We start from the raw sequence: 16,555 nt of genomic DNA, 5'->3' as shown, positions 1-16,555 counted from the left end.
AAGGGGTTGTCTTTATGACACAATTTTTACTTCAATAAAAATCTCAGCTGGAAAAAGCAGAACAATGAAAGATACGCTTAGTTAATGTTTCGAAAATGGTTTGACTATGATATTAACCCAATGGTTGCCATTATTGTTATTATTATTGCTATTATTATTTTGTCTTTTTCATTCAATAATTTCACAGAATAATAATGACTTAAGGAAAAGGAAGTATTGAAATAGTTCCCTTAAAATAAATGACAATTTCCCATATTTTTGTTAGAAATAGAAGGCAAACATTGCTCTTTCGACATAAATAAATATGCTATTTTCCCTAAAATTTCTACCTTTTGAAACCGATAGTTTTATATAATGGATTCATTGAAGTTCATTCCCTAAAATGGCATAGCAAGAAGATTTTACATATAGGAAACACTTTGTATACGTGATGTGAGATCTCTATTTTTCCTAGATAATATTCTCAATATTTTCAATATTGATTTGCAGACACAGCATCAGGCCGATGAGCACAGACGCCTTCGCGATGGCGAACAGCATCTCCATAGGTCACTACACGAAACCGGGGTGGCAGTCTACTACAGAACCGGGATTCATCACCTCGCTGAACCACAATTCGATGCAGCACGGCGACAAACCCTCTACACAGTGGCAGTATACTACAGAGCCGGGGTTCGTCACAAGGGTGAAAAAGCCGAGTAGTTTTAAGCCTAAGAACAAGCCCACCAAGAAACCTGTGTCGAATACGACAAAGTTTGCTACTAAATCCACCAGGCCTACAACTACGAAAAGGTAAGAAACTGGGAGAATTGTATAAAGAGTGGTTCATAAATAGTTTTACAATTTTTGCAGGGGATAGTAATGAAATAAAAAAAATATTCTTTCATGCCTATTTGAGTAAACTTCTGAAATTTGTTTTGACAATGTGGAAGTCAATGTTTACATAAATTCGCTCTTTTTATGTGAAACCTATAGAATATATTCAGTCAGGCTGGAGAAAGTCCTGAAGAAGTTTTTTTAAGACATAAGTAAGGCGTCTGATTGTGTATGTCAGGACGAATTATTAAGTAAAATAAATATATGCTGATTTGATGTCATGGCAGTTTTGAATATAAAATAATTGAGATGCGAGTTCCGCAAGGATCTATATTGAGACCTATATTATTTTTATTATAAACTAATGCAAAAAATTAAAGGGCCAAAAGAATTTGCGAAATTTTTCTGTGATTTTTTACACGATTTTGACATGATTTTAGGTGAAAAATGGTCGTATCGGGAATTAAAAAAAAAGCATTTTGAAGCTCTAAGATTCTAGTTTTTAGATATTTCGGTTGAAATTTTTTAGGAGCTACGGTTATCATACAATTCTAAGAAACAGCGCGACAAAAAAATTTATTAGCGAAAAATTAAAAATTAGCGAACCGTTTCTTCGTTTCAAACGGTCAAACTTTTGAAACAAATTAAAGGGTCACATTTTTTGAGCTTAAACATTTCATAATCACGATTAAATGTAAAAAAAATTATTTTGAGGTTTTCTCACATTTTTACCGCAAATAACGTTTAAATTTATGAAAAAAAAATTTTTTTTCAGAGAAGAAAAAAGGTAGTTTCGAAAAAAAACTGTTTTTAAGTGATTACAGACTGCACAAAAATTAATTAGAAATTTGCCAAAGAACGGTATGAATCGGGGTCGAAATCTGGTTTGGGTCATCAACTTTAATTTTAATTTAATTAAAAGTTGATGAACAGAAAGAAGCATAGGACGGAAAAATGTGGCTGTGTTGGAAACAATTGGATTCTTCAATATCTGGAAGATTTTCCAAAATAAAACTTCAAAAATTTCGAAAGTTTTTTCGAAAGTTTTTCGAAATTTTTTTTTCGTCAATTTAAACGTTATTTGCGAGAAAAATCTCAAAAAAAATATTTTTCCATTTTAATCATGATCATGAAGTGTTTAAGCTCAAAAGACTTGACCCTTTAATTTTTTTAAAAGTTTGACTGAAACAAAGAAACGGTTCACTAGATCGAGATGAAACTTCAGAGTTCTTCTGGGTATATCGAACTGTAATAGTCATTAGTCATTTCGTGAATATTTCTAATTTAGCCGTCAATTTTCTAAAAAACAATAAATTATTCTTTTTCTTGCAAAAAAATTGCAAAATTATTTTGTCGCGTTATTTCTTAGAATTGCCGTAGCTCTTAAAAAATTTCGACCGAAAGATCTAAAAACTAGAATCTTAGAGCTTCAAAATTCTTTTTTTTTAATTCCAGATACGACCATTTTTCATCTAAATATAGTCTGTCAAAAATCACGGAAAAATTTCGGAAATTGACCGATAACTAATAAAAAATTTCAGTAATTTAGATCTTATGGCACACTCTTTTCTTTATTTATTTGGGTATTTCGCACCTGTGGAAAAAATTAATCAAATAAGCTCTTACTCCAAAAGCATAGGGAAGAGTTACTTTTATAAAAATATATGAAAAAAAAATAATCAATAGATCAAATAAATCAAAATACAAGAAAAATAACATTGAATACAACCCTGAAGTATTGTTAGAAATAAAAGCATGTTTAATTATTAAGCCAAGCAACTGTAATCCCAATACAATTAACATTTTCAGTCATTTAATAAAAGTTTTGATAATAAAGAGCCTATAAATAATTGATAAAACAAAAGAAAAGTATATCGTAAGAAATTTCAGAAGCAAGATATCTTCAACAAACTTTTTCCCTTTCGATTTCTACCAAACGTTGGCTAATCAATCCTTTTTAATATCGTAACACTATTAGTCTCCTTGAAGCAAAAATAACTAGCGCAAACTTAGTGCCAACTGTCAAACTTTCCGCATCAGAAAGATTTATTGCATCACTCCGCAAAGTTTTCAGCGAGTTTTCACATAATAATTATTCATAATTTTCATTGAACTTGACTGGTACGAACAGCTAATTCGAATCCCTTGTTTCTGTCTCATTCGTAGCGATCCAAATGATTCTATATATACAAATTCCAGAGGGAAATATATCTTCAGATTGAGATATATCTACATCTAGTCTGCAACAAAATATGTCCATTACCATAAAATATGTTTAAAAGTACTTAAATAGATCGATTAAATGTTAAAGCTCACTTTTAGGGTTCATATAAATTTAAGAGCAGCATTAAAATTCTTCTAAATCCTTTAAAGGAATAATAAAATATACTTTTTCAGGTTTTATTGAGGGAAAAGGCTTTAAATCTATCTCGAGCTGGTATTAAGTGGGTATTAAATTATATTTTAATAAACCATTTCCATAAAAAATGAGAGCTTGAGAGTGCTGGATTTGCTTTAAATATAGCTAAGTACGGAACATCTAAAAATCTTTATGGACTAATGTTTTTACATATACATATTAAATGACTTTTAATGTTACTTTTTCGTTTTACCAAAATGTCAGAAAAATTAAAATATTCATGTTTTTAGATGTTTGAACTTATGTTAAATAATACTTTTTCTTTTTTCTCGCAACACTCACATCATCATAAAAGTACAGTTTATTAATTTTCATACAGGATAATTCTACTTAAATTTATAAAATTACAGGACAGAATTCCGTGTTGAAAAGTGAGTTTAATTTGGCCTATATATTTTGTCTTATGAGCATTATTTATTTATTTACCAACATATTTGATTTAAATTTGATACAACTTATAAATAGTTCAGTCAAATTACTTTTTCAGGTGCCAAAAAATAGTTCAGTAATTGAAAATATGTAAAAATTAGGAAAAATTCCATAGAATTCAATGAACTACTTTACCCCACCCGAATTTTTGGGTTCATTTTCAAAATGGCGTTCAAAGTTCGCAAAGTTTTTTTTTTTCATTTATAAAAAAACTATATATTTTAGAAAAAAATTTTTCAAACAAAAGGAATTTTTAATACGGATCGAATAAGCCGGAATAACCGGTTTTGATCGATAAATAAATTAATTAGTTACTGCAAAAAAAAACTGCTAAGTCGCAATTTTTTCAAAAATAAGTATTTTTTATGAAACTTGGTGAAAGGATAACTCTTGGTGAGCAAAATAAAATGATTTTTTCAAAATTTAAAAATATTTTATAGTTTTTGCAAAAATTTAATTTTTCGAAAAACAAGCGTTTTTGTAAAATCCCCATAATTCGTAGGCCGCCACATCTTTAGGAACGGGGTTGGGCTTAAAATTTTCTTTAATAATTACACTATTATGTGCAAATACTGCGCGAGCTTCAAATAGATTTCAAATCTATCGCAAAAATCGATCGAAAAATCGTTTTTTATCGGGTCCATAAAACTTTGATTAACTTTTTGATTTTAATTCGTATCAAAATGTCGAACTGCCATTCGAAAGCTGACATTTTTTCACGAATTTAAAAAGAAAGTCTGTCCTACGACCAATAGGGGCCCAGAAAATTTTTTTTCTGAAAAGTCGCCACGACCTCATTTATTAATATTAAGGGCTGATTACAGATGTTTGAATACTTGTACTTCAATATAAAAAATAGTCCACAACGATTGGTCCCATTTTCTTTCATTAAACTTCATTTTTATGGACCCCGTATATTGCTTGCTTGGGTCTAGCAATTTGAAAAAATTACGATTTTTAGTAGTTTTTTTGCAATAACTAATTAATTTATTTATCGATCAAAACCGGTATATATAAACTTTACCTTTCAGAGCTCACCTTATAAAATAATCCAATGAGTTTGTCTTCTTCGTCAGTGGTAATAACCAACTAATCTAATTCTTTTCTCTTCCAACTACTGACGAACTTATCAACCAACATGAGGGTAATCTCCATCTTCATAAAAAAATAATACTTCGCAGAGAAAACATGTTGCCAAAAATAGACATTTTTATAATATTTTGGACAAGTTTGCGTAGTGTTCAAAATCTTGCACTTGAATTTTGGACAGTACTATCTAAAATGATTGCAATAATAGTTTTTCGAATAAAAAGTCAATAGTGTTTAGAGGAGCTCCGTATTGCGGCTGTACGCCACTGACTAGGAAGGTAGAACTAAAACGCTAACAGTGAAAAAACAACTCTTCATTTATAAATTGTATGAAAATTTATTCAAATTCTTTCATCCCGGGTTTCTAGAAATAAGTTTCGACATTTTAATCACGTATTTAACTTATCAAAAGCAACAACTTTTAGGTAACTCACATTTTTGTCGGTTTTGTGTACTTATTAAAATAATGCTGACAAGCTTTTTATTGGTTAAAGAAAAGTTAAGTAAGTAAGTAGTAAAGCTAAATATTATTTTTTTTATTATTTTCGTTTATTATTAACTCTACTAATGCTTCCGATTTGTGCTTTAGTAGTGCAAGGTTTTCGAATAATTGTTTGGCAAAATTTGTTGCTTTTGAGGAATTAAATGCAGTAAAATTTTAGCTCTATATTTTTCTGGAATTTACGTAACAAAAGATATATTTTTTTCAAAACTATAAAGCTTTGTAACACGAAAACTAAACCTGCTGAGACAAAAATTCATAGAACGAAGTTTATTATTTTTCATTAAGTTATCCATTCCTAAAATTTGAGTACTTAAAGTAAAATCACCTCGTATTATATGTTTCTCGAAATTTTGAGAAAAATATATAGATTTTGTCTCTTAAAAAGAAATGAAAGAGAAAGAAATGATAATGAAAGTTGACCAAAATTGCTTAGTAATCAGCAATTTTTAAATTAAAATTTAAACAGTACAGTGAATATTTTAACACATATAGAACTGTCTGAACTGAAACTATAAAATTTTTTTAATGGAACACGATATATGAAAAGTTTAATTCTTTGCAAAGTTTAACCTTTGTATCTGCACTTTTTTTACAAGATTAAAAATCAATTTAATCTCTATAGACTAAGAGTAAGACTATTCCTGACAAAAAAGAAAACAGTATACAGATTAATAGATGACTTTTGGCGCAAATTTAGATTTTCTTCCCAATTATATGTACACCGCATGTTTTATCTATAGCTCTACTTCAAATACATATTAAGAATAAGAATTGTCAAAGTCATGAATAATCAAATTTTATTTAAATCTGCAATGGCAATACCATAATTTTAAATAATTTTTTGTCATTTTACCAAGCAAAAACGTTTACAATACATTAAATTGTTCTCTTAGTGAATTTATTTTTTAATATTTTTTTAATACTCTTCAGAAGAATGAAATATAGTAGAATACACTTTTGTCTTTGTAAATAATCTAAAATTTATTTTCCAATATTGTACATTACACAGTTTTGCATAAGTTTAGTTACTTTTGTTTGACATATCACGGTTTTGCCTTGTATAATGTTAATTAATAGTTTTGTTACTCTTTCAAAACGTATAGCACAGTACAGTACTGCCATAATAACCATCTAGCCGTTCTTATCACTTTAGAGCCAAAATGCCATTATGTTATGGTCATTTATATGTAATCTGCATTGCTGTGTCTTCCACAGCACGTAAAATAGCCAAAATGGCTCGTAAATATCAGATAATTCATGCAATTGCTAATGAGATAAGGAAAATACATAGTGTAGTTAGTTACGACCTACGATGGAGCATTATATGGAAGTATTAGATTCATATTAGTAGTTCGGCATTTAAACACAATTACCTATAAGTTCGGGGATACGTTGTTCCTAACAGAACCGGACTCAGTTTATGTGAATACAGAAAATATGGGGCAATTCAATAATGTGAAAACATATTTCTGATAATGTTTAGAGTTCCGACAAAGTTCCAGTGTCACTTAAATATACTTAAGTATGTTTAAATTATAATTATGTACGTTTGTGGTTTGACTTTCTAGAGTGAAATTTCGACGACTATCACTTGTGCAAAAACGGGAAATTGTTAAGGCATGAAACTAGTTTTACTGTGAAAAACGTTACTTACTTTATTTTCTATGGGAAAAAATACTGATGCAAAGGCAAAACCAATTATTGTCCAATTGTTTTTCACACTTCCCTTTCATATTCATGACACAAGGCAAATAAATGTAAGCCTCTTATCTTTTCGCAATTTGCTTTATGCTAATGGTACATTAAAAAATATGCAGACTAACGTCCTAGTAGTTCCCATTAAAGATTCATATCAATGCGTATCGGGCTCTTACCTTTTAAAGACGTTTTTTCCTAATACCCGGTTCTACCATAGCACGACAATTTATTTTTCACTTAAATCAATTGTTATCAGCAAATAAATAATTTAAAATTTTGTTTTAAAAAAATTACTATGGATTTTTTGGTACCGCAGTGATAATTACAAGACCGAATTTATCAGTGTTGAGACTGCCACAGTGGTAAAACCCGAGAATTTTATATGCATACATTGCATGTAAGGGCCCCAATGGCCTCCATAAATTTGGACTGTTATGTTTATGTCAGTCCGTACACAACATTTTCATATTGATTGCAGGCCGCCAGAAGCAATAAATCCCCTCGTAAACACCGAGAGCCCGATAGAAAAAGTCTCCACAGCTCCCGGCTTGATGCCCACATCTACATTTAGCAGCGCAGTTACATCGTCTAGCAAGGGAAAAGTCGGTAAGTTACGAGTCTCTGAATAGATTTCCTTCGCGAAACTTTACTTCTCCAGAAAAGTCTCTTATCTATCTTTTATTGTGGTGTCCGTTTCTGTTTCTAACACTTAAATCTGCCCCTCATATAAGTGACTTACTCCGTGATTTACCGTAAAATTTTTTGTTTGAGGTTATTACAGGATAACATGAATAAGGTGTACAGGCTGGTCCATTTTCGATGGGAATTCAAGGTATTTCAGAAACTACTAAAGATATGATAAATCTGACACCACGTTCTCGAGCTCGATTTTCATGGCAAACTCGACTGTCAGATCGGAAATTTGCTATCTTCATTTGTTTCTGAGTTACAGGGCGTTTCTCGTTATTGTGACACTTCTTAACATGTCTGTATCTCAGCTGTTAAATAAGTTTGAGTTAAAGTGAAAACTGCTCAAGACTAATTCTTTGGCGTAGAATTGAATGCCGGTATTAAATTTTTAGTATATCTTAAGATTTCGGAGTTATGACCCAAAGTTATATTTTTTTAAGTGGAAATCGTAGCTGACCATGGCCTAAAAAAATTGCGATTTTTTTCCGCTTTTCAGCAATATATCACATGATAGTTATTTTTTAAAACACGGGTGATACGGGGTGTTTTATATACATATATATAAAATACAGATAAAACTATAATTCTTACTTTTACAAAAGTCATATCTGTTGTAAAAATATAACATTTATTTTAAATGCACAACATATACTCGTGTGATAATATAATACTAATGAAATTTTAGGAGATAGGTGGATAGGAATAAACGGACCGATCAGATGGCCAGCTAGGTTACCTGGCTTGAGTCCGTTGGACTTTTTCCTTTGGNATTTTCGATGGGAATTCAGGGTATCTCAGAAACTACTAAAGATATGATAAATCTGACACCACGTTCTCGAGCTCGATTTTCATGGCAAACTCGACTGTCAGATCGGAAATTTGCTATCTTCATTTGTTTCTGAGTTACAGGGCGTTTCTCGTTATTGTGACACTTCTTAACATGTCTGTATCTCAGCTGTTAAATAAGTTTGAGTTAATGTGAAAACTGTTCAAGACTAATTATTTGGCGTAGAATTGAATGCCGGTATTAAATTTTTAGTATATCTTAAGATTTCGGAGTTATGACCCAAAGTTATATTTTTTTAAATGGAAATCGTAGCAGACCATGGCCTAAAAAAATTGAGATTTTTTTCCGCTTTTCAGCAATATATCACATGATATAGTTAATTTTAAAAACACGGGTGATACGGGGTGTTTTATATATAAATTTTATTTTTTTTCCTTTATAATATGACCGGCTATGAAAATACAGATAAAACTATAATTCTTACTTTTACAAAAGTCATATCTGTTGTAAAAATATAACATTTATTTGAAATGCACAACATATACTCGTGTGATAATATAATACTAATGAAATTTTAGGAGATAGGTGGATAGGAATAAACGGACCGATCAGATGGCCAGCTAGGTTACCTGGCTTGAGTCCGTTGGACTTTTTCCTTTGGAGTTTTCTAAAAAACATTATATTTAAAATTCCTTTTAATAATATTTCAAATACCTATACATTTAATGAATGCTACCCGAAGCGTTGCCAGAAAATGCGTAAAATGTGTTACAGTTGAGGGACGGCAATTTGAACATTTAGCTGTCATTTTTAAAAGTTTTTATTCATGTAGGTACTTACTATTGTTTAATTTTCGTTTAATATTGTAACTTCAGTTGATGTGGAATAAAAATAATATATGTAATATATATTTTAAATAAACGTCATATTTTTACAACAGATATGAGTTTTGTAAAATAAGAATTATAGTTTTGTATGTATTTTCATAGCCAGCCATATTAAAATGTAAATAAGGATCGAATTTATATATAAAACACCCCGTATCTTCTGTGTTTGGAAAAATAACTTTAGCATGTGATATATTGCTGAAAAGCAAAAAAAATCTCCATTTTTTTAGGTCATAACCAGCTACGATTTCCAAAAAATTGTAACTTTGGGTCATAACTCCGGAATCTTAAGATCTATTAAAAATCTAATACCGGCATTCAATTCTACGCCAAAGAACTAGTCTTGAGCAGTTTTCACTTTAACTCTAACTTATTTAATAGCTGAGATACAGACATGTCCAAAAGTGTCACAATAACGAGAAACGCCCAGTAAATTTTTGATTTTACAGTCGAGTTTGCCATGAAAATCGAGCTCGAGAACGTGGTGTCAGATTTATTATATCTTTAGTAGTTTCTGAGATACCCTGAAATACCACCGAAAATGGACCAACCTGTACAAATGACTTTATGTGTCACAGCATGGGAGCATATTTGTACTAATCTTCTGAAACATTATGGTATAAAAGATGACGGGCAAACTATTATTCTTCCTTTATTTGCAGACTATTAGGAGTTTCTTTGTTGATATTATAATTCCCTCTATTTAATTTCATGCAGGCAAAACTTCGTTCAAGGAGCACTAATTGGCCTGTTTAAATTTATATTTCAATTTAAATATTTGCTTTAAGAACCTTAGACAATAGGTTGCAGCAGATGCTAAAACTTCACAAAAATCGTTTAGTGAACGAAAATAATACAATATTAATATTTATTAATTCCATTCACATTTTTTTTTAATTTATTTGAAATTACTTAATACTTTTATACAAAAATTGTCTTACAATTATTGGAACAAAGAACAACTTGACTAGTTTTTATTATTTTTTTAATATTTCACTTCTTAAATGGAAAACACCCTTGTCGAGATAGCGCCCATTATGCAAGCAAATGAGTTCCACAAACTGCGTTTTCTCTTCAGAAAACGTGAAAGACCCCGTAAACGACAGTCCTCGCAAATGGCTCTTATCAAAACACCTCTACAGAGACTTGTTTGAATGTTATCACCTCACGAAACGTTCGACGGTTCGGACGTTTCGTTGGGTTCGCCCCGTGAAAAGGAAACATAAAGATAAAATTGTATCTGAATTTCGCAGATTGCGGAGTGCCGCAGATGTTCACCCAGCCCCAGACGAGGATAGTCGGCGGAAAAAACGCTCCGTTCGGACGCTGGCCCTGGCAGGTAAGATAAGGAATTGCAGGGCGTCGAGGCCCCTCTCTAAGCTGGCAATCAGTGTTTTGTTTGCCGGTCAACTGGTCTGGGACAGAGACGACCCAGGACAGAGCACTGTCCTGGGTTGTTTCAGCAGGACGATTGCAAGCCTGAATTGACAATTATTTACTAAAATATATTATAAACTTTAACAGTGAAAGGGATGTAAGCTACATGTGTCTTTAAACAGACTTGACTCATTGATCTCTTAGAAAAAATTCTCGAAATATTGAACAATCATTGACAATGGTATCCATAGTTTCCTTCTGTCCTGTTCCTGTAAGGAAACCGCATTGAGAAAGGTCTGCTCTCCGCAGTTACTAAGTTCCATGTCATAGTCGAAGGCTTCCTGATGACGCCCATGTTGTTGCGGAGCAACAACATGTTGTTGTTGTTTGATGGCAATGACATGTAGTACATGCAGTACATGCTTTTAGCCAAAAGTAGATGCCAAGAAATTGAATGTATAGTTACTTTTAGTATTAATAAACGTTTAGTATGCTTCAACTTGTTAACTACGATGTTAAAATAACAACAATGTGTTGCGAGTTGCTAAAGGCTTAATCAGGGTGTGTCATTTCTATAGTATATGATCAAGTTTGTTCATACCAAAACTTAAAGAGGTAATCACTGTTAAGTAGATTACAAAAGCAACAGGTATTCCTTTGTTGAGCAACCTACTTCAAAAATTGGAATAAAAAATGTTTACTTTATTTTATTGATACCGATTGACTGGAACTTTAGAGATTGGTCAGCCTTCAGCAGACATATTCACCAGTGAATATGGTGAATATAGTGTGCGACTATGAATACCACTGTTAAAGATTCCACAAATTCCTCATAGATTCTGCCAACTACAACATCTGCATCTTGCTTCTAAGAGAGATAATTTTTTTTTAATGAATGTTGTTGATTAGTTGAACAATTTTCGATCTAGTTGCCATGCATGATGTTACTTTATACTTTGACAATTCGAGAGACATGTCGCTCCCTTCTTCAAAAGAACTCTAACTTCAGGAAGTTGGAGGTTAAGTCCTCTGACCGGTATTCGATTTACTGTGTGTACTGTGTGCTCATACCGTTCTGGCACACAGTTTGAAGTTAGTGGTCTGTGACGTTCTGCTCATTGAACTTCTTCTGCAGGGTACTGACCAAAAGCCTGCGAATTAAACTTATGTCAGTGTACATCTAACACGTCTGTCTATGGTATTAAAGTACTGTAAACTGTTAAAGTAGGATAGGAAATATAGGACATATTTGTTCCCCTATATTCTTTCCTAGTGGTCTATTTGTTGTAACATACCTTACTTATTAATCGGTAGTGGTAGACTCGGTGGTAGATATTGACGTAATCAACGATAGACAATCGAAGCAAGATGATAAGCCGTTTTGGAAAATTGTCTAATAATAATTAATTGTACGAAAAGCTTATGTAAAGATAGGTCGGATAACATTCATTTTTAAGATACAGGGTGTCTAACTTTTTTAAAAATCGTTTTTTCTTAAAAATCTTAATAATCCTTTAGTCGATTTTGTTGAGAGTCAGGGTTATTTATGTTAGAAATGTTAAATCGTAACCAATACTTCTGAAAAAAAATGTGCACCACTGACTTTTTTAAGTTTTATAATTTTTTTCACATGAAGCAACTAAAAATACAATTTTTTTTCGTATCTTGCTTCCTTTTTGGAGAAAAAAAAATCACTTTATTGCATGTCCCTGTGACAATATAATAAAAAATTAGAACTCGCAGATTATCAAAAACTGGGGTGTACTGTAACATTTTTTCTTATCAATAGTCTATTCTAGTCTTAGAAATTGTTATAAATTAACCAAAAAAAATTTTGTGTTTTATTAATTATTAAAAAATGTTTTTTTTTGTTGTCCATGATCATGCAATAAAGTGATTTTTATTTTTTTCCATAAAGGAAGCAACATAAGAAAAAAATTCATGAGACAAAAAAGTTGTATTTTTAGATGCTCAATGCAAAAAACTGAAAGTTTTACAAAAGTCAGCGGCGCACATTTTTCTGTTTAAAATATTGATTAAGATGCCCTCCGGGACGCCACTGGACATAACAATTTTAATCTAGTTAGAACTTAATTAGCCCCTTTCTAACATAAATAACTCAAAATTTCAACAAAATCAGCTAAAGGATTATTTTTTTTTAAAAGTTTGACAGCCTTTATCTTAAGAACGAAGTATTATCGGACCTATGTATGTTTAAAAAACTTTTCGCCTCAAAATCACTCAAGGAACTTTCCCTTGAAGTTTGGCCACGTATTTAAATAACACCCTATAATTATGAAAAAAAAACAGCAACATTAATAGAAAACAAAGAATATTCCATATTTCAAAACATTTTCTTTAGAACAAGATTTGAAGAATGTTTCATTACGGTAATAGATAAATATTTAACAATAATCAAATTTTTTATTGGTCACTTTTTAGAATCTTAGTCAATTTCCTTTGTTGCTGCTCATTATTTAAGCAATCGCTAAGGGCGACGTAACCTATTTAAAAAATCAAGATCCTGAGAAAATATTTTAAAATTTGGTATTTTACACACCCTCTGGAATCACATTCTGAAAAGTAAAACATCAAATAAATATCAATCATTTCGAAACCTTGACAAATAAAGAAATAATTTTTCGACTCTTTAATCTTTATGGTTTGTAATGGAATTAAATTAATTTCCCTCTGTAGTAAAAAAGAAACTAACGTCTTCTTCTCTTATAAACCATTTTATTGTTTTTTAGTCCAGACGAATTTACATTGCCTTGTAGCTATATCAATCATTTTCCCTTAATTCCCCTATTTATTGTTCTCACTTTTATACAACCAGTGCGACTCCCATTTTTCAAAATAATCCTTAATTAATTTTTAAAAACCTTTTGCGCCTGAAAAATAATTATATTCACAGGTAAACTTAATGCTGCCTCAGTCAAGAAAGATATTAGAAATCCTAAAATAACGATTCTTTTTTTGTAATGATATTTGTTATATTTTTAAATTTGAGATAATGTGATCGCTGATTGGCTGAACGGAATCTCCAATCACTGCCGGTGAAACAGAATGTTGTGTTTTAATGTAATCGTGATATTATTGTTTTAATTTTATCGAAATTTAATTGCCAGCATGAAAGAAATAAAATTGCTGTTCCAAACAAAATTACTGGTCACGAGGCTTGTAATCATTTATGAAGTAACAAACCTACAGAATTACTTCAAAAAGTATCAGTAAATTTAGTAGGTATTACCCCTCAGAGAACTAGATGTACCTACAAATGAAATATCATCTTTCTAGATAATATGTCTCTTTTTTAATGTACTTGTCATCTTATGGAAGCAAATTTTTAGTTGTCTCTCTCTCCCTCAGATTGTCTTTGCCCTCATTAAGTATCCTTCAAGGAAGGCATAATAATAAGGAAGAGAAAAGGTTTCTTTTTCATGAAGTATTGTCAATTTACTTTTATTTTTTTGTAATATTGTTATATGAATTTTGTCTTTTATAATTCAATGTAATGTAATTTTGCAGAAATAAAGAATGGCGTCATTTCGTATTAATTTTTACTTTTAAATTCGAAATTACAATAATTTTTATCCCAATCTTAAACTGATTGATCGATATTACTTTAAAATATAAAAATTTTCCAATAATTTCTATAAATGTTTTATGATGCCATCTGTTTCGCTTACGGGAAATACTTAGGCCATTTTCTAATGGAACCCATGGAAGCTTACTTGAGTATGGTCTGGCAGTCCTGTTTAGAGATTTAGTAATTCGGAAAAATTGAGAAAAGCTCGGTTTTCTTTTGTTTTCCAGTTCCGAAGCAAAAAAATCTAAAATATTTTGCTGGAATAAACCTTAATGTTGACGTACAATGTTATTATTATTATCTCGTTAATTCTGTCATTTGAATCATCATGAGAATACGTTGACAGCTTAGGTTAGATTAGATTGATAAACTGATCAGACAATGGGTGTATTTACAGCTTGATAAATGGGGTAGCATATAGAGACCACCATCTTTTAAATTTTATGTCGATATAGTTGCAGTTTTCCTGTAAGATATAACCGTGAAAGTTATTTTAAGGCGCTCCTGCAACATAAATATTTTCACTTTATTTTTAGAAATACAAGTCGAATTTACAGCTCCCAAAAAAAGCGCCGCAGCTTTATGCTTCATCCTTTATCATCCGCCTATTACCGCCAATATAGCATCACATTTATCTAGCTTTAATGGGGTATATTTTTGCACTTTTCAGATTATTTTTATTTACGCCCCTTTTCCCCTCATAACAAGACTAAAATGCGAATATACGTCGTCAGCTGAGGTATATTTATGTTGGTTTTATGTATATTTCGCCACGTCTCCGAAATGACTCGCAGGAAGGACAAACGTTGAATTTGTTTGTGATACTTTATTCCTTTGTTTTCTTGAGATATATAAGATTTTCGTGTTTTGTTTGTTACAACGGATCTAGAAGGAGAGCGGATGCGTCTCCATATTATTTAAACAAGAAGCGTTCAAATATTTATCGAGTTTTATTCTCAGCAGATAACAAATTGCATTTAGAGGTGCATTATTTAAAACAGTTTACAACTACCGCCTTATTTTTTCGTAACTATAAATGCATAAGATTTTCATTTCAATTATATTGAAATCAATACCAAATAATACCAACAATGTTTAAATAATTTTGTAGTTACTTATAACATAAAACCAAAAAAAAAAATGTAAGTTCTATATTAGTTTTAAAAGTGTTTCTGTCAGTCACTGTCATTCAACTGCTTACCGTGTATTTACAAATTATTGTTTATAGATCAATATTTTATATGATATAATACTTACATAGTGTTGAATCGTTTCATCCGACTATTTGTTATTAGAAGTAAAACATCAATCATGCCATTTTTTAAATTAATTTGAAAATATTTGTTTTTCGAAAGTCGTCATTTTCGTTAAATTTTCAGTTGACAAAGTGAGTATTTTTTGGTCACCTAGAAAAGTACTAAATAAGCCAAAGTCTTTTTCGTTCTAAAACATAAAACAAATGTCAAAATAATTTGTAATTTTTTCATTTGTGATTTTATAAATTAAACAATATACATTTCAATACAAAAGAGTAACTATTATAAACAGGACGATTACAATTTATTTTGCACTGCATGTGAATTGAAAGTGCCGATATTGCAGCGAGTTAAATTTATGTCAGATCCAGTACTGTCGGTTATCGTAGCTTTTAGTTCTGGGTATGAGGCTGCTGCTGTAATTGTTTAAGATTACTGTGCAAGTTGTGTTATTGACAAGTTCCGGAGGCTCTGCTGAAGATGGTAACAATTCTTTTATATATCTTCTATATATGTCTCTGCTACCGTACCAGAACGCCACCCCCATGTCCTTTAATGTTGGTAATATCGTCCCCTGCATCGGATAACAGAGTGGCGGAAGAACATCTAAAGCAGTGCCCTGTATAAGTTTTCGAATAAAGTAAATTGAGATAAGCTGCTATTTCTTTAGGCACATTCCTTATTTTGTAGACGTCAACCACTTGGTTAAGGTGGCCATATCCCTGGCCGAGAAATGGTGAAATTTCTGGCATTTTTAGGTACTGAAATCTTGAAAAGTAAAACGTGTAGAACAAAAGTAAGCACAAAAATAAAATCCTTAATGTTTTGTTTATTCATTGTTACCATTTAAATTTACCCAAATAAAATAATAACTAAAAAAAAGCGTTTGTAAAACATGCGTTTTCTGTTATCCTAACCCCACATTTTAAGAATTATTTTCACGTACTTATAAATAAAAGTAAACAATTTTATATGTAGGACTAAGCAAGTAAATGTTATAAGAATATTTACAT

The 16,555-nt window shown here is 31.0% G+C and overlaps 1 protein-coding gene across 1 annotated transcript in view; it reads left to right on the top strand.

Moving 5' to 3' along the window:
* Positions 1 to 489: 489 nt before the first annotated feature.
* The window catches only part of LOC108914741 (serine proteinase stubble-like), a gene marked incomplete at its 5' end in the record, with an annotated part of 33,147 nt that continues 17,081 nt past the window's right edge, over positions 490 to 16,555 (top strand). The window contains 3 exons of the mRNA XM_018720612.2: positions 490 to 792; positions 7,435 to 7,562; positions 10,574 to 10,659. Coding sequence (XP_018576128.2) covers positions 490 to 792; positions 7,435 to 7,562; positions 10,574 to 10,659 — 517 coding nt within the window. The remainder of the gene's footprint in view (positions 793 to 7,434; positions 7,563 to 10,573; positions 10,660 to 16,555) is intronic.

Source organism: Anoplophora glabripennis, unplaced genomic scaffold (assembly GCF_000390285.2).
Source record: "Anoplophora glabripennis isolate ALB-LARVAE unplaced genomic scaffold, Agla_2.0 scaffold19, whole genome shotgun sequence".
NCBI lineage: Eukaryota > Metazoa > Arthropoda > Insecta > Coleoptera > Cerambycidae > Anoplophora > Anoplophora glabripennis.
The sequence above is the reverse complement of the archived record's forward strand: the minus strand, read 5'-3'. Positions and strand labels throughout refer to the sequence as shown.